This window comes from Salmo trutta, chromosome 14, assembly GCF_901001165.1.
Source record: "Salmo trutta chromosome 14, fSalTru1.1, whole genome shotgun sequence".
Classification (NCBI taxonomy): Eukaryota; Metazoa; Chordata; class Actinopteri; order Salmoniformes; family Salmonidae; genus Salmo; species Salmo trutta.
Window position 1 is genome coordinate 82,409,040 of NC_042970.1, and position 26,012 is coordinate 82,435,051.

At 44.7% G+C, this 26,012-nt stretch overlaps 1 protein-coding gene across 1 annotated transcript; it reads right to left on the reverse strand.

Annotated features, from left to right (window-relative positions):
• Positions 1 to 5,367: 5,367 nt before the first annotated feature.
• LOC115147657 (beta-1,3-N-acetylglucosaminyltransferase lunatic fringe) lies at positions 5,368 to 26,012 on the reverse strand. Its single transcript, XM_029689949.1, has 8 exons — positions 25,436 to 26,012; positions 12,711 to 12,759; positions 11,633 to 11,735; positions 10,972 to 11,125; positions 7,204 to 7,289; positions 6,725 to 6,890; positions 6,129 to 6,214; positions 5,368 to 5,548 (listed from the first exon to the last, which is right to left on the reverse strand). Exons 1-8 carry the CDS (start codon positions 25,886 to 25,888, stop codon positions 5,482 to 5,484), a joined length of 1,164 nt encoding a protein of 387 aa, XP_029545809.1. The 5' UTR covers positions 25,889 to 26,012; the 3' UTR covers positions 5,368 to 5,481.

The following is a 26,012-nucleotide window of genomic DNA, read 5'->3' on the forward strand; positions in this document are numbered from 1 at the left end:
GGGAGAGAAGGGGTGAAGGATAGAGAAAGAAAGAGGAGAGAGAAAGAAAGAAAGACAGAAAGAAAGAAAATAAGGGGAAGAGATAGAAGGGAGAGAGAGAGAAAGAAAGAGGTTTATATTGTTGTATCATTAGTGCCCACACATTGGGTTATATTGTTGTATCATTAGTGCCCACACATTGGGTTATATTGTTGTATCATTAGGGCCCACACATTGGGTTATATTGTTGTATCATTAGTGCCCACACATTGGGTTATATTGTTGTATCATTAGGGTCCACACATTGGGTTATATTGTTGTATCATTAGGGCCCACACATTGGGTTATATTGTTGTATCATTAGGGCCCACACATTGGGTTATATTGTTGTATCATTAGGGCCCACACATTGGGTTATATTGTTGTATCATTAGGGCCCACACATTGGCTTTAAAAAGGTGCATAGCTGCGAAGGGGCGATCGGACTGAATCCTGTCCCAACTGGAGACATAGATCAGTACTCACTATTGACCCAGACACCTGTAATAACAACTGAATCCTGGTCAGCTGGAGACATAGATCAGTACTCACTATTGACCCAGACACCTGTAATAACAACTGAATCCTGGTCAGCTGGAGACATAGATCAGTACTCACTATTGACCCAGACACCTGTAATAACAACTGAATCCTGGTCAGCTGGAGACATAGATCAGTACTCACTATTGACCCAGACACCTGTAATAACAACTGAATCCTTGTCAGCTGGAGACATGTAATAAGGGTAATTAGACTCAGGACATGAAGCAAGTCAAAGACAAACAGTAGTTTCATCAGATCTCATCCTACACTAGAATAATCCTCCCACACAGACACACAGACAGGGAAGTCCCTGGGAAAGAAGTCTAGAATAAGGATCTCTTCCAGAAGGACACCTATTATTATGTACCTCTGGGATGCCAAGGGTGGGGCATCTGAGACCAGCTATTATCCCACCAACATAACACATAGCCTGTCTGACAGACACACAGCCTGACAGACACACAGCCTGACAGACACACAGCCTGACAGACACACAGCCTGACAGACACACAGTCAGGTACGAACGCTCCCACCGCATCCTGCTGTTTGATCCTCACACACATTCCTTCACTGAGTCTGTCTGTGTGAGAATCTGTTTGTGTCTCTGTCTGTCCGTGTGGTGTGTGTCTCTGTCTGTCCGTGTGGTGTGTGTCTCTGTCTGTCCGTGTGGTGTGTGTCTCTGTCTGTCCGTGTGGTGTGTGTCTCTGTCTGTCCGTGTGGTGTGTGTCTCTGTCTGTCCGTGTGGTGTGTGTCTCTGTCTGTCCGTGTGGTGTGTGTCTCTGTCTGTCCGTGTGGTGTGTGTCTCTGTCTGTCCGTGTGGTCTCTGTCTGTCCGTCCGTCCGTCCGTCTGTCCGTCTCTGTGTGTGTGTGAGAATCTTACGTGGCCTGCAAAGGAATGTGATGGATTAAAAGAAGCTTGGGCAGTAATCTGCCATCCACACACACACACACACACACACACACACACACACACACACACGTCAATAAGGCTGAATAAGGCATTATAAGGCTGAATAAGACATTATAAGGATGAATAAGGCATTATAAGGCTTTATTAAAAAAGCCGAGAATAGCAACCACTGTGGTGAGACATAAGGCAAAATATTCAGCGTTCCCTGGAGATACTACCGTCTTTCTATAGTCCACATACTGGAGAATACATCCAACAACGACGACAACAACACAAAGACAACAACAAAGACAACAAAGACAACAAAGACAACAAAGACAACAACAACAACAATGACAACAACGACAACAACAATGACAACAACGACAACAACAATGCGGTAAAATCCAATCAGAAACCATCCTGATCAAAAGAATAACATAAAAACACATTACTAAAGCAGATGATGTTCACCTAGTGGTCAAAACAGAACAGGTTTTTATCTATAAAAGGCCCAGTTGAGGAAGAACGCTTCTCATAAAGAATCTCCAATCAGAAACCCATTATGGGTCAATTAATAACTCACAGAGAGAGAGAAGTCATCAGAACACTTATTAAGAACATGAGAACATGTACGTGTTCCGCTCATAGAGAAACAATCCATAGAACAGGTCTCCCCATTATGATGGCATAATGGGTGGACTGGCAGCCAATGTGAGAGTACCCAGGAGTCAAATGACCAGGGTGAAAGGTTCCAAGAGCGTTCTAGTCATTCTATTTCTATCTCTCTGATCCCTCCCAACATGCTCCATGATACTACTACTAAACATAGAACTGGAACGGCTGCCTGTCTGCCCGTTATGACGTCATTGACATGAATGCGGAGGCCTGTTCTACTCCTTCTAAATTCTTCTGATTACAAATGTACAGAGATATACATCTTCATGATAACAAAACGCATAGTCTGTCTTCAATACAGTATGATGTTGGGTTTAAAATCTTTTGGCCCCCCAAGGTGATTTCTGGAACCATATTCATAAAGAATCTCAGAGTAAGAGTGCTGATTTAGGATCAGTTTGGCCTTTTAGATTATAATGAATAAGAGAGGGCACCTGATCCTAGACCAGCAGCCCTATTCTGAGACCTGCTTTATGTATACAGTCCCTGGTGCTTCATAACTCCCAGCAAAGTGCTTAGTCACCATCCAACTCCAAGTCATTATGACTGTTGTCTGATTGACAGCTGTCTGATGGAATAACAAGATAATACTGAAAAGTAATCAACTGTTAACAATGAGCAGTAAAACACACCACTTCACTGGTCTGGTAGAGATCCGGAGTCTGTTGACATAACTTTTTTTAAATCCACAGTAAACGTGAATATTGAGAAGAAGAAAAAAAAAACAGTACACAATTAGTTTATCCTTCAGTCTCCAAGATGCAGGAAGAGGAATGTTGAACACCAAAGAGGATGTAGAACCATTCTCCTTAGCAACCAGGGGGGGGGAAAGATTACAACTTCTACTCACAAAATAGATGGTCCCAGACATGTTTGTGCTACCATGCCAACTGCATTGCTGTCATGGACGAGCCAAACGTGACAAGGAGTCGATGATAGCACAAAGAAGACTGGCACTCAGGCTACAAAGCGGAGTGCAGTGACACAACAGCACCGTGGCTTAAAACAACCTCTTTGGTATAGGGGGCAGTATTGAGAATTTTGGAAAAAATATGTTCCCATTTTTAACTGCCTCCTACACCAACTCAGAAGCTAGAATATGCATATTATTGTTCAGGTTTGGATAGAAAACACTCTGAATTTTCTAAAACTGTTTGAATGGTGTCTGTGAGTATAACAGAACTCCTATGGCAGGCAAAAACCTGACAAGGCTTCAAGCAGGAAGTACCCTGTCTGACAAGGAGTCGTGCGTCTTACCTCTTTTTATTGAAAAGTAAGGATCTTAGCTGTAACGTGACAATTCCCAGGGCTCCAATAGGCTCTCAGAGCCCGCGAAATAACTGAAGGTTTACGAGGGAACCTCAGGTTGAAATATATTATCGCCTTTTGTAAGTGGATGCTCGGAGGACCTTTCAATGATGCGCGTGCATGAGTCGCTTCTGAGGAGAAATTTTATTCGGCTGTTTAGGCTCAATGCATACTCCCGGTCGGAATATTAACACTTCTCTATGACATAAATGGCATAAAAATTGGTTTTAAACAGCGGTTGACATGCTTCGAAGTACGGTAATGGAATATTTAGACATTTTTGACACGCCAATGCGCCATGCGCGACACCGCCAAGAAGCATTCTAGAACTCACGAACAAAACGTCGCTGTTGGAACATAACGATGGATTATTTGGGACCAAACCAACATTTGTTATTGAAGTAGAAGTCCTGGCAGTGTATTCTGATGAAGAACAAGCAAGGTAAGAACATTTTTCTTATAGGAAATGTGATTTTGGTGGAGGCTGAACTGGGTGGGTATCTAAATAGCTAGCCCTGTAATGCCGGGCTATGTACTTAGATTATTGCAAAATGTGCTTCATCCGAAAAGCTATTTTAAAATCGGACATATCGAGTGCATAGAGGGGTAATGTATCTATAATTCTTAAAATAATTGTTATGCTTTTTGTGAACGTTTATCGTGAGTAATTTAGTAAAATCACCGGAAGTGTTCGGTGGGAATGCTAGTTCTGAACGTCACATGCTAATGTAAAAAGCTGGTTTTTGATATAAATATGAACTTGATTGAACAGACATGCATGTATTGTATAACATAATGTCCTAGGAGTGTCATCTGATGAAGATCATCAAAGGTTAGTGCTGCATTTAGATATGGTTTGGGTTTATGTGACATGATATGCTAGCTTGAAAAATGGCTGTGTGATTATTTCTGGCTGGGTACTCTGCTGACATAATCTAATGTTTTGCTTTTGTTGTAAAGCCTTTTTGAAATCGGACAGTGGGGTTAGATTAACGAGATTCTTGTCTTTAAATAGCTGTGAAATAGTCATATGTTTGAGAAATTGAAGTTATAGCATTTCTAACGATTCAAAAATCGCGCCACTGGATTGAAGTGGCTGTTACGTAGGTGGGACGAAATCGTCCCACATAGCCCAGAGAGGTCAGTCCCCCTCTGTTAGAGCTGCAACGTTGTCCATCACAGAGCCATCTGCAATCAGCAACCTCACAACAGCACCGTGGCTTAAAACAGTCCCCCTCTGTTAGAGCTGCAACGTTGTCCATCACAGAGCCATCTGCAATCAGCAACCTCACAACAGCACCGTGGCTTAAAACAGTCCCCCTCTGTTAGAGCTGCAACGTTGTCCATCACAGAGCCATCTGCAATCAGCAACCTCACAACAACACCGTGCCTTAAAACAGTCCCCCTCTGTTAGAGCTGCAACGTTATCCATCACAGAGCCATCTGCAATCAGCAACTTCACAACAACACCGTGGCTTAAAACAGTCCCCCTCTGTTAGAGCTGCAACGTTATCCATCACAGAGCCATCTGCAATCAGCAACTTCACAACAACACCGTGGCTTAAAACAGTCCCCCTGTGTTAGAGCTGCAACGTTGTCCATCACAGAGCCATCTGCAATCAGCAACTTCACAACAACATCGCGATCGTCTCTTCTCCCCACCAGGCCTCTCTGGGAGGGACTAGGGGTTAGAGGTCAAGGGTTAGAGGGCGCAAGGATCCGGTGACGGAGAGATTCAGTGTCGTCCCACGAGGTGCCCCAGAGGCCCTAGGAACCCCAAAACGATCCGTAGGACATGAGAGCTTGAGAAAGCCGTTCTATGGTCAGAAGGCACCGTATCATGACAATAAGGTCTCATTCTGAATCCATACAGAGGGAGGTTAATGGCTCTGTCTCTCCTGTCCTCTCCTCTGTCTATCCATTCATCAATATTTTTAGTCCCTCTTCTCCACTTCTCTCCTCTGTCCACCGCTCCCTCCGTGTCTTTAATCCATCTCTCGTCTTCTCCCCTCTTTCCGTGTCTCTGGACTGGTGGGGTCAGTACCTCAGTACCAGGTCAGGGCTGAACACCACGGAATGTCTGGGTATAAGACACAATGGACAGACCTGAACCTGAGAGAGGGGGGGGGAGAGAGAGGGGCAGAGAGGGAGAGAGAGGGGTAGAGAGAGAGAGAGAGGGAGGGAGAGAGGGGCAGAGAGAGAGAAGGAGGAGAGGGGGAGGGGCAGAGAGAGAGAGAGAGAGAGAGGGAGGGAGAGAGGGGCAGAGAGAGAGAAGGAGGAGAGGGGGAGGGGCAGAGAGGGAGAGAGAGGGGTAGAGAGAGAGAGAGGGAGGGAGAGAGGGAGAGAGAGGGGTAGAGAGAGAGAGAGGGGCAGAGAGAGGGAGGGAGAGAGGGGCAGAGAGGAGGAGAGGGGGAGGGGCAGAGAGAGAGGGGCAGAGAGGAGGAGAGGGGGAGGGGCAGAGAGAGAGGGGGGGAGAGAGTATGTGGGAGAGAAAGAAGTGAGAGAAGGGAAGTGAATGTGACACTGCATGGAAACTGCCTGCTGAGACTTTTAATACAACAACTTGAAAACACATGCATACAGAGAGTTTTACACGCAAACACTCACACAGTCACTTAGACAAAGTAGGGAAGCGACCCACTGTGGCTCTCAAAAGACACACATGCAGACGCAAACACAAACCCTATATTACCTGGTAGGGTCTTCCTCCAATGAGAGAGCTCCTCTTACGTTGATTATGTTTCTCTTACTATCAAACGTTCCATAACTCAGAGTTACCTGAAACGGCAATAAACAAACAAACAAACAAACACACACACACACACCTGTCAGACTGTATTCAATAAATGAGAACATTCCATTCAGTAGGCTATATCATGTTCCATTGGCCAGTATTTAGCGCTACATTCCATTGGCCAGTATTTAGCGCTGCGTTCCATTGGCCAGTATTTAGCGCTGCGTTCCATTGGCCAGTATTTAGCGCTGCGTTCCATTGGCCAGTATTTAGCGCTGCGTTCCATTGGCCAGTATTTAGCGCTGCGTTCCATTGGCCAGTATTTAGCGCTGCGTTCCATTGGCCAGTATTTAGCGCTGCGTTCCATTGGCCAGTATTTAGCGCTGCGTTCCATTGGCCAGTATTTATCGCTGCGTTCCATTGGCCAGTATTTATCGCTGCGTTCCATTGGCCAGTATTTAGCGCTGCGCTCCATTGGCCAGTATTTAGCGCTGCGTTCCATGGAAGCTTAACAGGGTCCATACTCCATAGAGTATTACTGTGTGTGTGTGTACCTGGTGGTGTATCTGTGTCGGTGACACCAGCTGAAGGTTCTCCAGGTGAGAGTGGAACAGTGGGGAGCGGATAAGACCCACCCCAAGCAACGCCTCGATGATGTAACCAACCGTACAGTCGTCAGGGAGACGAATACGATCAGCTGTTGTCATGAAATTACCTCCACTGGGGACCGGGAGAGAGAGAGACAGAGCAATAGATAGAGATAGAGAGACAGAGAGTGAGGGAGAGCGTGAGAGAGAGAGAAAGCGTGAGAGAGAAAGCATGAGAGAGAGATAAAGAGAGAAAGGGAGGGAGTGAGAGTTAGAGAGAAAGACGGCAAAAGAGAGAGGAGAAAGAGAGAGTGAATATGTCATGTGTGGAAACTGCCTACTGACTTCCAAAATCAACACACATAAACACACGTATGTACACAACCTCACAGAAAAGCAGGAAAATAACCCACTGTGAGTCTCAAAATATACACACACAGTCTCACCTGGCCCAGGGGCTCATCTTGAGGGCGAGACCTCGACTAACACAGAACCCTGCCCCTCCTGTGGCAAACCAGAAACGCACTGGACGCTGAAAGCACACAACATGCATACAAAATACACACAATATTACTAACATGTAATAAACACAATGTAGGGCATTATATAGGCAGATACAATTATAAATGGAAACTCACACATACATTCATATTCAATATTATTATCTATATACAATATATACCCAATATACCCAACTAGCACATAACGTTCTGAGAACCACCCAACTAGCACATAACGTTCTGAGAACCACCCAACTAGCACATAACGTTCTGAGAACCACCCAACTAGCACATAACGTTCTGAGAACCACCCAACTAGCACATAACGTTCTGAGAACCACCCAGCTAGCACATAACGTTCTGAGAACCACCCAACTAGCACATAATGTTCTGAGAACCACCCAACTAGCACATAACGTTCTGAGAACCACCCAACTAGCACATAACGTTCTGAGAACCACCCAGCTAGCACATAACGTTCTGAGAACCACCCAACTAGCACATAACGTTCTGAGAACCACCCAACTAGCACATAACGTTCTGAGAACCACCCAGCTAGCACATAACGTTCTGAGAACCACCCAACTAGCACATAACGTTCTAAGAACCATATGTTCCTTTTCAGTCAGTCAACTTCGGTACAACATACGTACTCTCACGACTTCGGTTGAAGGATCTACAATCACATCTGACAAGGCCAATGAAATCTGCGCCTCGCTGGAAGCCCCGCCTTCCACAGGTGATAAGCATGAGCCTCGGATTTATTCCTTCAATTATTCCGCTCTTCACCTCAGTGTGAACAGGAACAATTCACGATACTAAAACAAACAATTGTAAGACGAGACGGTCTTAGTTGCACCAACAACACTGTCGCTTTGTGGTAGACTGTGCTCACCCCCTGGACATTGTATGGTTCTCATAGTTTCATAATCACAAACAATTGGTTTCTCTTAAGGTTTCTTGCCGTTGCTATAACAATGAGTAAGATGACAGAAAAATGAGAGCTAGATGGTGAAGGCTAAGCCCGGTTGAGGTTCGCGACCATGCCCAAATAAATAAAGAGATACTCACGTTTGTTGACTTGTATGTCTCGGCTCGGTGCATGCTCTGGCATGCCATTACTCAAATCAGTTCATGTGCAGGACTGGCACTGTTTCCCTACTTGTCTACACGCAGGTTCTCTTGACACTCGTGTAGCATTCTATAGGGGCCTTGGTGTTTCAGATATTCACTTCTTCTCCCGGGTGACCATACCTCAGCCGAGTCTGAGTAGTATGACGCCGACATAGATTGGGTCTTTGGTTGGAGCAAATGCCTTGTCTGCCTGGACGTGGTATGTACAGTGGCTGCCGTCGCTCAACCTGGTTCCTGTGCGCTCTGTCACCGGTTACGGAAGGCTACTCAAAGTTTATGTCTCAGTCAAGCACTGCTTGCCTCTCTAACTTGTGGATGAAGGGTCCGGTCTCTCCTCTTTGGTCCGGTCCTACATAGAGACTTTCAAGACCAGGCCAGCTAACAAGCTCTGCATAGCGTGCTAGCTATTCATCCCCACGGTGGAGTTGCTCTGCATAGCGTGCTAGCTATTCATCCCCACGGTGGAGTTGCTCTGCATAGCGTGCTAGCTATTCATCCCCACGGTGGAGCTGCTCTGCATAGCGTGCTAGCTATTCCTGCCATGGTGGAGTTGCTTGGGGTAGCTCTCTTGTTTAATATACGTAGCGTTAAGTTGCTTGGTTATTCTAAACGGACCGTGCTGCAGTCAAAGATGCTAGCCAGTCTAGCTTAGACTAAAGAGCCTCCTGGCTAATGTTGGCTAGCATGCATAACTTCCGGTGAATTAAGTTTACCAGTGTTCCCCATTGTTATGGCAACCCCATTATTGTTTTCAATTCCTGGAGTTGGAGGGAGTGGAGAAAGCGTGGCTTGCGTGCTCCTCCGATGAGTAAGCAGCCCCCGAAGAGCTGGCTTGGGTAACCTGGAGAAAGGGGCCTTATAACCTGACTACATATATTCCTAAAAATGAATTTAGGAATATATGTTCTTCAATTAGTGCACCCACACTGCTCGCAAAGAGCGTCTGCGTTGCCAAAGGCTAAAATAGAAGTCATTCCTATTTCTGATGCAGATCGCGCTGCAAGTCCTGCCTCTCCCATCTCCTCATTGGTTTATAGAAGCAGGTACCCACGTGCCATCTCCTCATTGGTTATACCCATGTGGGTGACTGAAAGACGAACTGTTTTGCCGGTTGTCGTGGTAATACTATGAAAGTGTAGAAGCCAATCACAATATAAGTTCAAAGATGAAAAAGCCTGGAAGGAGGAGAGATGACTAGAAACGATTCGGTTGAGAGTTATGTGTGGAATAATTGTCAGAGTAGAGGACCTTGTGCATTTCGGGTAAAATAACAACTCAATGTTTATATCCCAGGACAAATTAGCTAGCAACAGCAAGCTAGCTAAATAGGACAAATTAGCTAGCAAGTGCAAGCTAACTAGCTAAATTACCATACATGTTTAATGCTTTTCGACCTGTCCCCAAATTAATGTCTTTGGTTCAGAGTTTGTTTTGATATTTTAACCTACGTGTCGTGATCGCGTTTGGTGTAGGGGGACAAAATAAATGTATGCACGATAGCGCACGTGCGCAGCCGGTTTCGGTTCCGTGTTAGCAGGGGTCTGAGCAACCAGTGCACCGCTCCACAAAAACATTACCGTGACGACAGTGTCCCCACGTTTTGTTACGGCAGCCATTACCCTCTGTGCCCATAAGGGAGCCAGGATCCATGCAGACTATACAGTCTCACGGAAGCACAACGTGTGTTGGAATCTTGTCCATGTTTAATGCCCCTCTGGTACCCCTCGTTCAATGGTGTTCACGGGGTTTATCAATCTCCCCAGAGTGGGAGTAAAACGTTGGGTGCTTCGCTCTGTCCACAAGGGGGCACCCCTCCCCCTAGATGGCTCATTTCTGGGATTCAGTGCTGATTCCTGCCTGTATCTCACTCACCATGTGTTAAGATCTACATTGGCCCTGCATCAACACAACTTTCTCTATCTCCATCTTGGTGGTGCAGTGGAATAATTCCATGGATTCAGAACAGAAGATCATAGGTTCAAAACCCACACAATAATAAAGAAATGGGTTTGCATAATTAATGCCTAAGAAAATTCATTTCCATGTGTCCTATCTATACTTGGAGTTCCAAACAGTTAACCTAAACTAAGCTAGCAGTGTTATTGAAACATTCAGTGAAAAGTTAAAGTTATAAAAAAAAAAAATCCAAATACTCTTTTAAGCATTAAGAACATTTAGGGAATGTTCTCAGAACGTTATTTAATTACCTTCAAATACCCTATAATTTATGTTCTCAGAACGGTAATAAAACCTCCCAGGAAAACTTTCAGGGAACCATAGTAACCATAGCAAAATGTTCTCAGAACATCCCTGCAGCCTCAAAACGAACGTTCCCAGAACAGGCTAAATGTTAACTTCTGTTCTCAAAATGTTTTAAAAAACAGTTCAGTTTAACCAGTCAGGAAACGTATGGCTTCATTCCCAGAACTAATGGGAAACCAAAGATGCATGTTCCCACAACTTCCAAGGAACCAAAATGTGCTTGCTGGGTTATTATATAGTCACAAAACAAAATAATGGTTAAAATGAGAAGAGAAACATGTTTTAGGTTAGTGAACACATTACCTCCTGGTCACTTACCGTGTGGGAGTCGCCAAACCTCTCGGTGGCTTCTAGCGGTCGGTCGAGGCTAGGCCGGCCAATGTAGACGTCGTGGGCATGGCTGTAGTGAGACAGGAGCTTCACAAGGGGACGTATGTTCACGTAGTTATCATCATCCACGTGGCAGAACCACCTAGAAGGGTTAACCACAATCAGTATCATTATCCACGTGGCAGAACCACCAAGAAGGGTTAACCACAATCAGTATCATCATCTACGTGGCAGAACCAACTAGAAGAGTTAACAACAATCAGTATCATCATCCACATGGCAGAACCACCTAGAAGGGTTAACCACAATCAGTATCATCATCCACATGGCAGAACCACTTAGAAGGGTTAACCACAATCAGTATCATCATCTACGTGGCAGAACCAACTAGAAGAGTTAACAACAATCAGTATCATCATCCACATGGCAGAACCACCTAGAAGGGTTAACCACAATCAGTATCATCATTCACATGGCAGAACCACCTAGAAGGGTTAACCACAATCAACCTGACTTTGATTCCTAAGCCATTAACGCAAACTGCTAATTTTGTCATTTCGGTTTGTGTGTGTGTGTGTGTGTGTGTGTGTGTGTGTGTGTGTGTGTGTGTGTGTGTGTGTGTGTGTGTGTGTGTGTGTGTGTGTCTTACTTTTTGCCAGAGCTGATGAAGGTGTCGTATTCGACGGCCATTTTACAGGACAGAGCCTGGCGACTGTGGGCCGCTGAACAGTTAGTATTGATCATGTGACTCCCTGTAGGAATAACATCAATCAATCAGTCAGTCAGACAGTCAGTAAATGAGCCCTGGGGTCAAATGATGCATAGCACACAACACAATACAGTATGTGACTTTTAACAAAGATGATTGGATGCTATTGTGTTACTATGGTGGCAAAACAGTTTTGAATGAGTCGGCAATATTAGCTTCCTGTTATAATCTGGCACCTCTAGAATAACAATATTAGCTTCCTGTTATAACCTGGCACCTCTAGAATAACAATATTATCTTCCTATTATAATCTGGCACCTCCAGAATAACAATATTAGCTTCCTGTTATAATCTGGCACCTCCAGAATAACAATATTAGCTTCCTGTTATAATCTGGCACCTCTAGAATAACAATATTAGCTTCCTGTTATAATCTGGCACCTCCAGAATAACAATATTAGCTTCCTGTTATAATCTGGCACCTCTAGAATAACAATTTTAGCTTCCTGTTATAATCTGGCACCTTTAGAATAACAATATTAGCTTCCTGTTATAATCTGGCACCTCTAGAATAACAATATTAGCTTCCTGTTATAACCTGGCACCTCCAGAATAACAATATTAGCTTCCTGTTATAATCTGGCACCTCTAGAATAACAATATTAGCTTCCTGTTATAATCTGGCACTTTTAGAATAACAATATTAGCTTCCTGTTATAATCTGGCACTTTTAGAATAACAATATTAGCGTCCTGTTATAATCTGGCACCTTTAGAATAACAATATTAGCTTCCTGTTATAATCTGGCACCTCTAGAATAACAATATTAGCTTCCTGTTATAATCTGGCACCTCTAGAATAACAATATTAGCTTCTTGTTATAATCTGTCACCTTTAGAATAACAATATTAGCTTCCTGTTATAATCTGCCACCTTTAGAATAACAATATTAGCTTCCTGTTATAATCTGCCACCTTTAGAATATGTGTATAAATGTGTTTTTATTTTTGAATCTCACCCATCCTCTTCCTCAGCCTGTCATCCTCTCCGTCGGTGAATATGTACGTCTGAAAACACACACACACAAAGAGAAGGTCAGTGTGTGTCTATCATAATGTAGTGTGAATAGTGAGACAACACTACTCTGTAGAACAGTAGTCAGACAGGATGCGTCCCATATAGTACACTATTCCCTATAGGGGAAGGACGGCTCATAGTAATGGCTGGAACGGAGGCAAACGGAAAAAGCAAAAACAGAAAAAAAAGCAAAATCAAATGACAAAGCAAGTTTTGTTTAAATTGTCGCAAATTTACACAATATTAAAAACTGAAATATCACATTTACGTAATTATTCAGACCCTTTACTCAGTACTTTGTTGAAGCACCTTTGGCAGCGATTACAGCCTCAAGTCTTCTTGGGTATGATTCTACAACCTTGGCACCCCTGTATTTGGGGAGTTTATCCCATTCTTCTCTGCAGATCCTCTCAAGCTCTGTCAGGTTGGATGGGGAGCGTCGCTGCACAGCTACTTTCAGGTCTCTCCAGAGATGTTCGATCGGGTTCAAGTCCGGGCTCTGGCTGGGCCACTCAAGAACATTCAGACACTTGTCCCGAATCCACTCCTGCATTGTCTTGGCTGTGTGCTTAGGGTAGTTGTCCTGTTGGAAGGTGAACCTTCACCCCAGTCTAAGGTCCTGAGAGCTCTGGAGCAGGTTTTCATCAAGGATCTCTTTGTACTTTGCTCCGTTCATCTTCCCCTCAATCCTGACTAGTCTCCCAGTCCCTGCCACTGAAAAACACCCCCACAACATGATGCTGCCACCACCATGCTTAACCGTAGGGTGCCAGGTTTCCTCCAGACGTGACACTTGGCATTCAGGCCAAATAGTTAAATCTTAGTTTCATCAGATCAGAGAATCTTGTTTCTCATGGTCTGAGAGTCCTTTAGGTGCCTTTTGGCAAATTCCAAGCTGGCTGTCATGTGCCTTTTACTTAGGAGAGGCTTCCGTCTGGCCACTCAACCATAAAGGCCTGATTGGTGGAGTGCTGCAGAGATGGTTGTCCTTCTGGAAGGTTCTTCAATCTCCACAGAGGAACTGGTGCTCTGTCAGAGTGACCATCGGGTTCTTGGTTACCTCCCTGACCAAGGCCCTTCTTCCCCGATTGCTCAGTTTGGCCGGGCGGCCAGCTCTAGGATGAGTATTGCTGGTTCCAGACTTCTTCCATTAAGAATGACGGAGGCCACTGTGTTCTTGGGGACCTTCAATGCTGCAGAAATGTTTTGGTACCCTTCCCCAGATCTGTACCTCGACACAATCCTGTCTCGGAGCTCTACAGACAAGTCCTTCGACCTCATGGCTTGTGGGACCTTATATAGACAGGTGCGTGCCTTTCCAAATCATGTCCAATCAATTGAATTTACCACAGGTGGACTCCAATCAAGTTGTAGAAACATCTTAAGGGTGATCAATGGAAACAGGATGCACCTGAGCTCAATTTCAAGTCTCATAGCAAAGGGTCTAAATACTTATGTAAAAATGTATAAAATCCTGTTTTCACTTTGTCATTATGGGGTATTATGTGTTGGTTGACAACAAAAATAATATTTAATCCATTTTAGAATATGGCTGTAACGTAATAACATGTGGAAAAAGGTCAAGGGGTCTGCATGCACTGTAGTGCACTACATAGGAGTGAAGTCAGGGGGTCTGCATGCACTGTAGTGCACTACATAGGAGTGAAGTCAGGGGGTCTGCATGCACTGTAGTGCACTACATAGGAGTGAAGTCAGGGGGTCTGCATGCACTGTAGTGCACTACATAGGAGTGAAGTCAGGGGGTCTGAATGCACTGTAGTGCACTACATAGGAGTGAAGTCAGGGGGTCTGCATGCACTGTAGTGCACTACATAGGAGTGAAGTCAGGGGGTCTGCATGCACTGTAGTGCACTACATAGGAGTGAAGTCAGGGGGTCTGCATGCACTGTAGTGCACTACATAGGAGTGAAGTCAGGGGTCTGCATGCACTGTAGTGCACTACATAGGAGTGAAGTCAGGGGGTCTGCATGCACTGTAGTGCACTACATAGGAGTGAAGTCAGGGGGTCTGCATGCACTGTAGTGCACTACATAGGAGTGAAGTCAGGGGTCTGCATGCACTGTAGTGCACTACATAGGAGTGAAGTCAGGGGGTCTGCATGCACTGTAGTGCACTACATAGGAGTGGCATTTGGGCCCCAGCCCCAGTCATCCTGTTTGATCAGGCTGTTGTTGGTAAAGTAAAGTGAAAACATTGTTTCAGCCGACTGGTCTAAAACAGAACAACATTCCGTTCCATCATTGTTCCACAGGGTTGTTTTCCACTACAGGTGACATCATGTTACACACACACACACACACACACACACACACACACAGGATAGGGCTAGTTTATCCACCACAGTCACATTATTGAGTGGAGACAGACAGACAGACAGACAGACAGACAGACAGACAGACAGACAGACAGACAGACAGACAGACAGACAGACAGACAGACAGACAGACAGACAGACAGACAGACAGACAGACAGACAGACAGACAGACAGACAGACAGACAGACAGACAGACAGACAGACGGTAGGGGTAGTTTATCCACCACAGTCACAGTATTGAGTGGAGACAGACAATAGTGCTGATATTGAATCTGAGCCAAGACTAAGGTAAACCACTCAGCACCATAACAGCTGCTGACCAGTCCAGTGGTGTGTGTGTGTGTGTGTGTGTGTGTGTGTCTGCTAATGTGACATTCAATGATAGACCATACACATACAGTACCAGTCAACAGTTTGGACACACCTACTCATTCAAGGGTTTTTCTTTATTTTTGAACTATTTTCTACATTGTAGAATAATAGAGAAGACATCAAAACTATGAAACCCCAAAAAAGCGTTAAACAAGTCAAACTGTATTTTATACGTTAGATTGTTGAAAGTAACCCCCCGACACTCACACACTCCGAGGTATTAGCATACAGCTGCTGTAGTTAACTAGAGAGGGACATCTCCCTGGGAGAAAGTCTTTGTTCCAACTCTCTCTGACACATTCCTCACATTACTCCCACTGCCGCGTGTGTGTGTGTGTGTGTGTCTCCCACTTCAACAGTTCCCACTGCATAATGAGTTGGCATGACTCTGGGATAACAACAATGTCCCGACCAGTTAAAAGCCCTACAACGTTATTATATGGTACAAATTAATTAATTCAATTAATGTTTACTATTTTTCAATTAAATAACCACATTTTAGAAGTAGACAACGTTTGTGTGTGTGGGTGTGTGCGTGCGTGGTATGTCTGTGTGTGTGTCTGTGTGTGTGCGTGCGTGGTATGTCTGTGTGTGTGTGTGGGTGTGTGCGTGCATAGTATGTCTGTGTGTGTGTGTCTGTGTGTGTGCGTGCGTGGTATGTCTGTCTGTGTGTGTGTGTGGGTGTGTGCGTGCGTGGTATGTCTGTGTGTGTGTGTGGGTGTGTGCGTGCATAGTATGTCTGTGTGTGTGTGTCTGTGTGTGTGCGTGCGTGGTATGTCTGTCTGTGTGTGTGTGTGGGTGTGTGCGTGCGTGGTATGTCTGTGTGTGTGTCTGTGTGTGTGCGTGCGTGGTATGTCTGTGTGTGTGTCTGTGTGTGTCTGTCAGAACTCAGGAAGCCAGCAGCAGCCAGGCGTACCCCGGATTCCCCCAGGCAGGAAAGACCCACCCTGAGACCCCCCAAATAAACACAGACACTTCCCTGCCCCCTGCCTAGCGCAGCACATGGGCAAAACAGTCTCATCTCTCCCTTTTCCATGGTGGTGTGTGGTTCTCTTAACACACACACACACACACACACAAACACACACACACATGGACACACACACGGACACACACACACGACACACACACACACACGGACACACACGACACACACACACACACGGACACACACACACACGACACACACAGACACACAACAGACAGGGTCAGTGTTTTGATGTGAGTGTCAACACCTCTCTCCAGCTTCCTGCTCCCATACTGATTATAGATTACATTACATTCTCACGTGTGTGTGTGTGTGTGTGTGTGTGTCTGTGTGCGCGTGTGTGTGTGTGTGTATGTTTGTTTGTCCAGGTCTCTTCAGACTTAAACTGTGTTTGCCTGCTGAGCTAAACCCTAGGCATTATCTCTGGGAGCTAACACAAGTCTCTATCTCTCCTATAGCCACTGTCTCTGACTCTCCTATAACCTCTGTCTCTCCTATAACCTCTGTCTCTCCTATAACCTCTGTCTCTCCTATAACCACTGTCTCTCCTATAACCTCTGTCTCTGTCTCTCCTATAACCACTGTCTCTGTCTCTCCTATAACCTCTGTCTCTCCTATAACCTCCGTCTCTCCTATAACCTCTGTCTCTCCTATAACCACTGTCTCTCCTATAACCACTGTCCCTCCTATAACCTCTGTCTCTCCTATAACCACTGTCTCTGTCTCTCCTATAACCACTGTCTCTCCTATAACCTCTGTCTCTTCTATAACCTCTGTCTCTCCTATAACCTCTGTCTCTCCTATAACCTCTGTCTCTCCTATAACCTCTGTCTCTCCTATAACCTCTGTCTCTCCTATAACCTCTGTCTCTCCTATAACCTCTGTCTCTCCTATAACCTCTGTCTCTCCTATAACCTCTGTCTCTCCTATAACCTCTGTCTCTCCTATAACCACTGTCTCTGTCTCTCCTATAACCACTGTCTCTGTCTCTCCTATAACCACTGTCTCTGTCTCTCCTATAACCACTGTCTCTGTCTCTCCTATAACCACTGTCTCTGTCTCTCCTATAACCACTGTCTCTGTCTCTCCTATAACCAATGTCTCTGTCTCTCCTATAACCACTGTCTCTGTCTCTCATATGACCACTGTCTCTCCTATAACCACTGTCTCTCCTATAACCTCTGTCTCTCCTATAACCTCTGTCTCCCCTATAACCTCTGTCTCTGTCTCCCCTATAACCTCTGTCTCTCCTATAACCTCTGTCTCTCCTATAACCTCTGTCTCTCCTATAACCACTGTCTCTCCTATAACCACGGTCTCTGTCTCTCCTATAACCACTGTCTCTGTCTCCCCTATAACCACTGTCTCTGTCTCCCCTATAACCACTGTCTCTGTCTCTCCTATAACCTCTGTCTCTCCTATAACCTCTGTCTCTCCTATAACCTCTGTCTCTCCTATAACCACTGTCTCTCCTATAACCACGGTCTCTGTCTCTCCTATAACCACTGTCTCTGTCTCCCCTATAACCACTGTCTCTGTCTCCCCTATAACCACTGTCTCTGTCTCTCCTATAACCTCTGTCTCTCCTATAACCTCTGTCTCTCCTATAACCACTGTCTCTCCTATAACCTCTGTCTCTGTCTCCCCTATAACCACTGTCTCTGTCTCCCCTATAACCTCTGTCTCTCCTATAACCTCTGTCTCTCCTATAACCTCTGTCTCTCATATAACCTCTGTCTCTCCTATAACCAATGTCTCTGTCTCTCCTATAACCACTGTCTCTGTCTCCCCTATAACCTCTGTCTCTGTCTCCCCTATAACCTCTGTCTCTGTCTCCCCTATAACCTCTGTCTCTGTCTCCCCTATAACCTCTGTCTCTGTCTCCCCTATAACCTCTGTCTCTGTCTCCCCTATAACCTCTGTCTCTCCTATAACCTCTGTCTCTCCTATAACCTCTGTCTCTCCTATAACCACTGTCTCTCCTATAACCACTGTCTCTGTCTCCCCTATAACCACTGTCTCTGTCTCCCCTATAACCACTGTCTCTGTCTCCCCTATAACCACTGTCTCTGTCTCTCCTATAACCTCTGTCTCTCCTATAACCTGTCTCTCCTATAACCACTGTCTCTCCTATAACCTCTGTCTCTCCTATAACCACTGTCTCTGTCTCCCATATAATCACTGTCTCTGTCTCTCCTATAACCTCTGTCTCTCCTATAACCTCTGTCTCTCCTATAACCTGTCTCTCCTATAACCACTGTCTCTCCTATAACCACTGTCTCTCCTATAACCTCTGTCTCTCCTATAACCACTGTCTCTGTCTCCCCTATAACCTCTGTCTCTGTCTCCCCTATAACCTCTGTCTCTGTCTCCCCTATAACCTCTGTCTCTGTCTCCCCTATAACCTCTGTCTCTGTCTCTCCTATAACCACTGTCTCTCCTATAACCTCTGTCTCTCCTATAACCTGTCTCTCCTATAACCACTGTCTCTCCTATAACCTCTGTCTCTCCTATAACCTGTCTCTCCTATAACCTGTCTCTCCTATAACCTCTGTCTCTCCTATAACCTCTGTCTCTCCTATAACCTCTGTCTCTCCTATAACCACTGTCTCTCCTATAACCTCTGTCTCTCCTATAACCTCTGTCTCTCCTATAACCTCTGTCTCTCCTATAACCTCTGTCTCTCCTATAACCTCAGTCTCTGTCTCTCCTATAACCACTGTCTCTGTCTCTCGTATAACCTCTGTCTATGTCTCTCCTATAACCACTATCTCTGTCTCTCCTATAACCTCTGTCTCTCCTATAACCACTGTCTCTCCTATAACCACTGTCTCTCCTATAACCTCTGTCTCTCCTATAACCTCTGTCTCTCCTATAACCTCTGTCTCTCCCTCTCCTATAACCACTGTCTCTGTCTCTCCTATAACCTCTGTCTCTGTCTCTCCTATAACCACTGTCTCTGTCTCTCCTATAACCTCTGTCTCTCCTATAACCACTGTCTCTCCTATGACCACTGTCTCTCCTATAACCACTGTCTCTCCTATAACCTCTGTCTCTCCTATAACCTCTGTCTCTCCTATAACCTCTGTCTCTGTCTCTCCTATAACCACTGTCTCTGTCTCTCCTATAACCACTGTCTCTGTCTCTCCTATAACCTCTGTCTCTGTCTCTCCTATAACCACTGTCTCTGTCTCTCCTATAACCTCTGTCTCTCCTATAACCTCTGTCTCTCCTATAACCACTCTCTCCTATAACCACTGTCTCTCCTATAACCACTGTCTCTGTCTCTACTATAACCACGGTCTCTGTCTCTCCAATAACCACTGTCTCTGTCTCTCCTATAACCACTGTCTCTGTCTCTCCTATGACCACTGTCTCTCCTATAACCACTGTCTCTCCTATAACCACTGTTTCTCCTATAACCTCTGTCTCCCCTATAACCTCTGTCTCTGTCTCCCCTATAACCTCTGTCTCTGTCTCCCCTATAACCTCTGTCTCTGTCTCCCCTATAACCTCTGTCTCTGTCTCCCCTATAACCTGTCTCTCCTATAACCACTGTCTCTCCTATAACCTCTGTCTCTCCTATAACCTCTGTCTCTCCTATAACCTCTGTCTCTCCTTTAACCACTGTCTCTGTCTCCCCTATAACCACTGTCTCTGTCTCCCCTATAACCTCTGTCTCTGTCTCTCCTATGACCTCTGTCTCTCCTATAACCACTGTCTCTCCTATAACCTCTCTCTCTCCTATAATCTCTGTCTCTCCTATAACCTCTGTCTCTCCTATAACCTCTGTCTCTCCTATAACCTGTCTCTCCTATAACTTCCGTCTCTCCTATAACCTCTGTCTCTCCTATAACCTCTGGCTCTCCTATAACCTCTGTCTCTCCTATAACCACTGTCTCTCCTATAACCTCTGTCTCTCCTATAACCTCTGTCTCTCCTATAACCTCTGTCGCTCCTGTAACCACTGTCTCTGTCTCTCCTATAACCTTTGTCTCTCCTATAACCTCTGTCTCTCCTATAACCTCTGACTTGACAGTTCTTTCTCCTCAATCAGCAACCATGTATTTGTGTGTGAGTGTCCCAGTGTGTATATCCGTGTGTGTGTCCGTGTGTCCCTGTGTGTGTGTGTATCCCTATGTGTGTGTGTGTATCCCTATGTGTGTGTATGTATCCCTATGTGTGTGTATGTATCCCTATGTGTGTATGTCGGTGTGTTTGTCAGCAGTCCAGTCTTTCTCTCCAGCTGTGTGTTCTCGTCAGCCCTGTGAGCTCTTAAACCCTCCAGAGGAAAACCAGCTTGTGTGTGTCTCTGTGTGTGTGTGTCTCTGTGTGTGTGTGTCTCTGTGTGTGTGTGTCTCTGTGTGTGTGTCTCTCTGTGCGTGTGTCTCTCTGTGCGTGTGTCTCTCTGTGCGTGTGTCTCTCTGTGTGTGTGCGTGTGTCTCTGTGTGTGTGTCTCTGTGTGCTTGTCTGAGTGCGTGTCTGTGAGTGTGTGTCTCTGAGTGAGTGTGTGTTTCTGTGTGTGTGTCTCTGTGCGTGTGTCTCTGTGCGTGTGTCTCTGTGCGTGTTCGTGTGCCTCTGTGCGTGTTCGTGTGCCTCTGTGCGTGTTCGTGTGCATGTGTGTGTGTGTCTCTCTGTGTGTGTGTCATTGTTAAGACCCCACAGAGGAAACTACACATTGTCTCATACAGGGGAGAGAGAGAGAGGAGAGAGAGAAAATGGTGAGAAGAGAGAAGGGGGAGGAAGGTTAGGAGGCAAGCCAGAATTTGAGTTTTACAACACAGGAAACTACATTAATTGAACAATAACGAGACAGAGAGACCGAGAGAGAGAGAAAAGGAGAAACATTTTAGAACAATCAACCACTATAACAACCAAGTAGCTAAAGTCTCCTGGTGACGTCACAACTACCTCTGAGGCAACATATTATCAAGGTTACCTCTGCCAGGGTGTGTCTGTGTGTTTACTCTCCTAAACATCACACACATACCTCTTCACTTCCCATGAGAAAGAGAGAGGGAGTTCCCAGGGTGTGTGTGTGTTTAGGTATTCCCTTACTCAGCAGTCTAACAGTAGCCTATAGGGGTGAGGCGGGACACACACCTGAGAGCAGACATAGGAATGTCCACACACACACACACACACACACACACACACACACACACACACGGGTAAACACAGTGTTTTTCTCTCTCTGTTCAGCCAGGTCGCTTATGACCCACTGCGAATTTAGACGTCCATCCAGGTAAGCAGGACGTCAGCAGATGACTGCAAAACCGGACACTAGGGGGCGACGGTGAGCTCTATTAGCATCAAGTAGGCTTGGGTTTTGATAAGGCGTTGTGGAAATGGATGGCGGATAGTGATGGGGGGATAAAACAGATACAGTTACATATTGCAATATTATTTTTGGAGGATATTATATCGATACTTTACATTTTTTGTTAGGTAGCGTTGGCTAAAACTAGTCGGCTGCACCTGCGCCAAAACTTCAGTTTTTCATCCTATATCTTGTTCTCCATCTCATTATTCCATTGTGAGCCAACATGTTTCCAGCACTTATTTCCATGACTGATCAAAACTTGTTTTCTCATGTCTCTCTCTTGTCTCTCTGCAGCAGACATACAGTGAGGTAAAAAAGTATTTGATCCCCTGCTGATTTTGTACGTTTGCCCACTGACAAAGAAATGATCAGTCTATAATTTTAATGGTAGGTTTACTTGAACAGTGACAGACAGAATAACAACCAAAAAATCCAGAAAAACCCATGTCAAAAATGTTATAAATTGATTTGCATTTTAATGAGGGAAATAAGTATTTGACCCCCTCTCAATCAGAAAGATTTCTGGCTCCCAGGTGTCTTTTATACAGGTAACGAGCTGAGATTAGGAGCACACTCTTAAAGGGAGTGCTCCTAATCTCAGTTTGTTACCTGTATGATCCCTTGTTGATGTCACTTGTTAAATCCAGTTCAATCAGTGTAGATGAAGGGGAGGAGACAGGTTAAAGAAGGATTTTTAAGCCTTGATAGAATTGAGACATGGATTGTGTATGTGTCTCATTCAGAGGGTGAATGGGCAAGACAAAATCAAAGTGCCTTTGAACAGGGTGTGGTAGTAGGTGCCAGGCGCACCGGTTTGTGTCAAGAACTGCAACGCTGCTGGGGTTTTCACGCTCAACAGTTTCCTGTGTGTATCAAGAATGATCCACCACCCAAAGGACATCCAGCCAACTTAACACAACTGTGGGAAGCATTGGAGTCAACATGGGCCAGAATCTCTGCGGAACACTTTCGACACCTTGTGGAGTCCATGCCCCGACGAACTGAGGGCAAAAAGGGGTGATGCAACTCAATATTAGGAAGGTGTTAGTATCCTCTATAAGGACATAGTTAATCTCTATGATGACATTATATAGTATCCTCTATAAGGACATAGTTCTACTAGTCTGTTGTAGATCAGCTCTATGATGACATTATATAGTATCCTCTATAAGGACATAGTTCTACCAGTCTGCTGTAGATCAGCTCTATGATGACATTATATAGTATCCTCTATAAGGACATAGTTCTACCAGTCTGTTGTAGATCAGCTCTATGATGACATTATATAGTATCCTCTATAAGCACATAGTTCTACCGGTCTGTTGTAGATCAGCTCTATGATGACATTATATAGTATCCTCTATAAGGACATAGTTCTACTAGTCTGTTGTAGATCAGCTCTATGATGACATTATATAGTATCCTCTATAAGGACATAGTTCTACCGGTCTGTTGTAGATCAGCTCTATGATGACATTATATAGTATCCTCTATAAGGACATAGTTCTACCAGTCTGTTGTAGATCAGCTCTATGATGACATTATATAGTATCCTCTATAAGGACATAGTTCTACCAGTCTGTTGTAGATCAGCTCTATGATGACATTATATAGTATCCTCTATAAGGACATAGTTCTACCAGTCTGTTGTAGATCAGCTCTATGATGGCATTATATAGTATCCTCTATAAGGACATAGTTCTACCAGTCTGTTGTAGATCAGCTCTATGATGACATTATATAGTATCCTCTATAAGGACATAGTTCTACCAGTCTGTTGTAGATCAGCTCTATGATGGCATTATATAGTATCCTCTATAAGGACATAGTTCTACCAGTCTGTTGTAGATCAGCTCTATGATGACATTATATAGTATCCTCTATAAGGACATAGTTCTACCAGTCTGTTGTAGATCAGCTCTATGATGACATTATATAGTATCCTCTATAAGGACATAGTTCTACCAGTCTGTTGTAGATCAGCTCTATGATGACATTATATAGTATCCTCTATAAGGACATAGTTCTACCAGTCTGTTGTAGATCAGCTCTATGATGGCATTATATAGTATCCTCTATAAGGACATAGTTCTACCAGTCTGCTGTAGTTCAGCTCTATGATGACATTATTTTGTATCCTCTGTATGTCCTTTTTAAAAAAAACATGATAATGACTATTCTTTCTGATTCCCTTTGTTTTCTGACACAAGCAAGGAGAGAAGAAAAGGGGAGAGAGAAAGAGAGCTCTTCTCCGTTTTCATTCCTTCTCCTTCGTCCTCTGATCTGCCTTCCGAGAGTAATCTTCATCGGCTCCGGCTCCAGTTTAACTTTACAGGTTTACGTCTGACTGTCTCGCGCTGTGGTCAGAGCGCGGAGGCAATGAAAGCGAGCCGGCGTAACTAATCGTGGTGAAGGGGTATTTCAGGGAGAGGAGGGTTTGGGGTTTCTTGGGGTTACCCCTGGGAACATACACCGTCAAGCCTTCTGTTGAATGCAGATGCATTGGTAGCCTCACTAAAACTGTAGCATACACTATGTTGTTCTAACTACATTTTGGTTAGAGTCATTCAGAGCAATTTAAAGTTCTACATTTTACATTTACATTTGAGTCATTTAGCAGACGCTCTTACCCAGAGCAACTTACAGTAGTGAATGCATACATTTAATTTCATGCATTTAAAAAATATAAAAAATTCATACTGGCCCCCCGTGGGAATCGAACCCACAACCCTGGCGTCGCAAACACCATGCTCTACCAACTGAGCCACAGGGAAGTTCTCACCCTAATGTAGCTATGGGTAGACTAGGACAACACATATCACAGTCATACTGTAGTAAGTTCAACTTTCCTCAATACACAGTAGCTATGGGTAGACTAGGACAACACATATCACAGTCATACTGTAGTAAGTTCAACTTTCCTCAATACACAGTAGCTATGGGTAGACTAGGACAACACATATCACAGTCATACTGTAGTAAGTTCAACTTTCCTCAATACACAGTAGCTATGGGTAGACTAGGACAAACACATATCACAGTAAGTCAAACTTTCCTGAATAAAGTTGTTATCAGTAAAGTAGTAAGAAAAGTGTTGTTATTATGAAACTTCCCTCTACTTGAGTTCCCGCTACTTACAGTTTATCCTAGTTATCCCTGTAGCCTAGCAACCATAACATGTTCCGTAGCCTAGCAACCATGACATGTTCCGTAGCCTAGCAACCATGACATGTTCCATAGCCTAGCAACCATGACATGTTCCGTAGCCTAGCAACCATGACATGTTCCATAGCCTAGCAACCATGACACGTTCCGTTGCCTCGGACAGCCTTTAGATTCATTGGTAATCTAATGCCACTAACTTGGGTGTTTATTTCTGTGGAATTATTCAAACTAGTTTTTCCTCCGTTTTCCTCTAAGAATATAACAGTATTTGTCCTATCACCTGTTGCATGTTTAGATGCATTGGTAATCTAATTTCACATACTACTACAATAGCAATGTGTCCAATTGGCTGGCGTAGCAGTTCAGAGCGTTTTAATCGAAATGTTGCTGGTTCAAACCGCAGAGCCGACTAGGTGAAAGATGTGTCATTTTGTCCCTGAGCAAGGCGCTTCATTCCTGTAAGTGTAAAGTTTTCCCATTACCTGCAGCATGTTTCTAGAGATCCATGTGTCCAGCAGTAGATCCAGCCTGGTGTGGTGGTATTTCTTGGTGGTTTTCACCGCTATGAACACATCCGCCGGACTGAGCTCCTCCACCGGTGTAGGATCACTAGCCTTCACCGCTCTGTGCTCCACCGCCCGTTTCCCCCGGCTCAACTCACTGAAGTACGCCGAAAAACCCTTGACCTGGGCCGCCTGACATTTGTCCCCGACCCGATCCTCGGCTGGAGCTTGGTTAACGGGTTTGTCATTATTATTCATGCTGTTTAAACTTTGCAGGGAGCGAGTCCCGAACTCTCTCCCGGTGGAACCTTCCTCCACGAGAGTCCCCCGGTGTTTGATAACGGCTACGAGAAGAAACATCATCACGAGGCAGGTGAACAAGGCTCCTCCAGCCGTGGAGAGGGCGCGTTTCCTCCAGACGCCTTTTGACATCTTGCTACAAGTTTACAAATCTAAAATAGATTGTTTATAATCCCATACAATGGTGAGCAGTGCAAGCATTGACAATAAAAGTGAATGTCTATTCCACTGCGACAAAACTCACAGAATAGGGAGA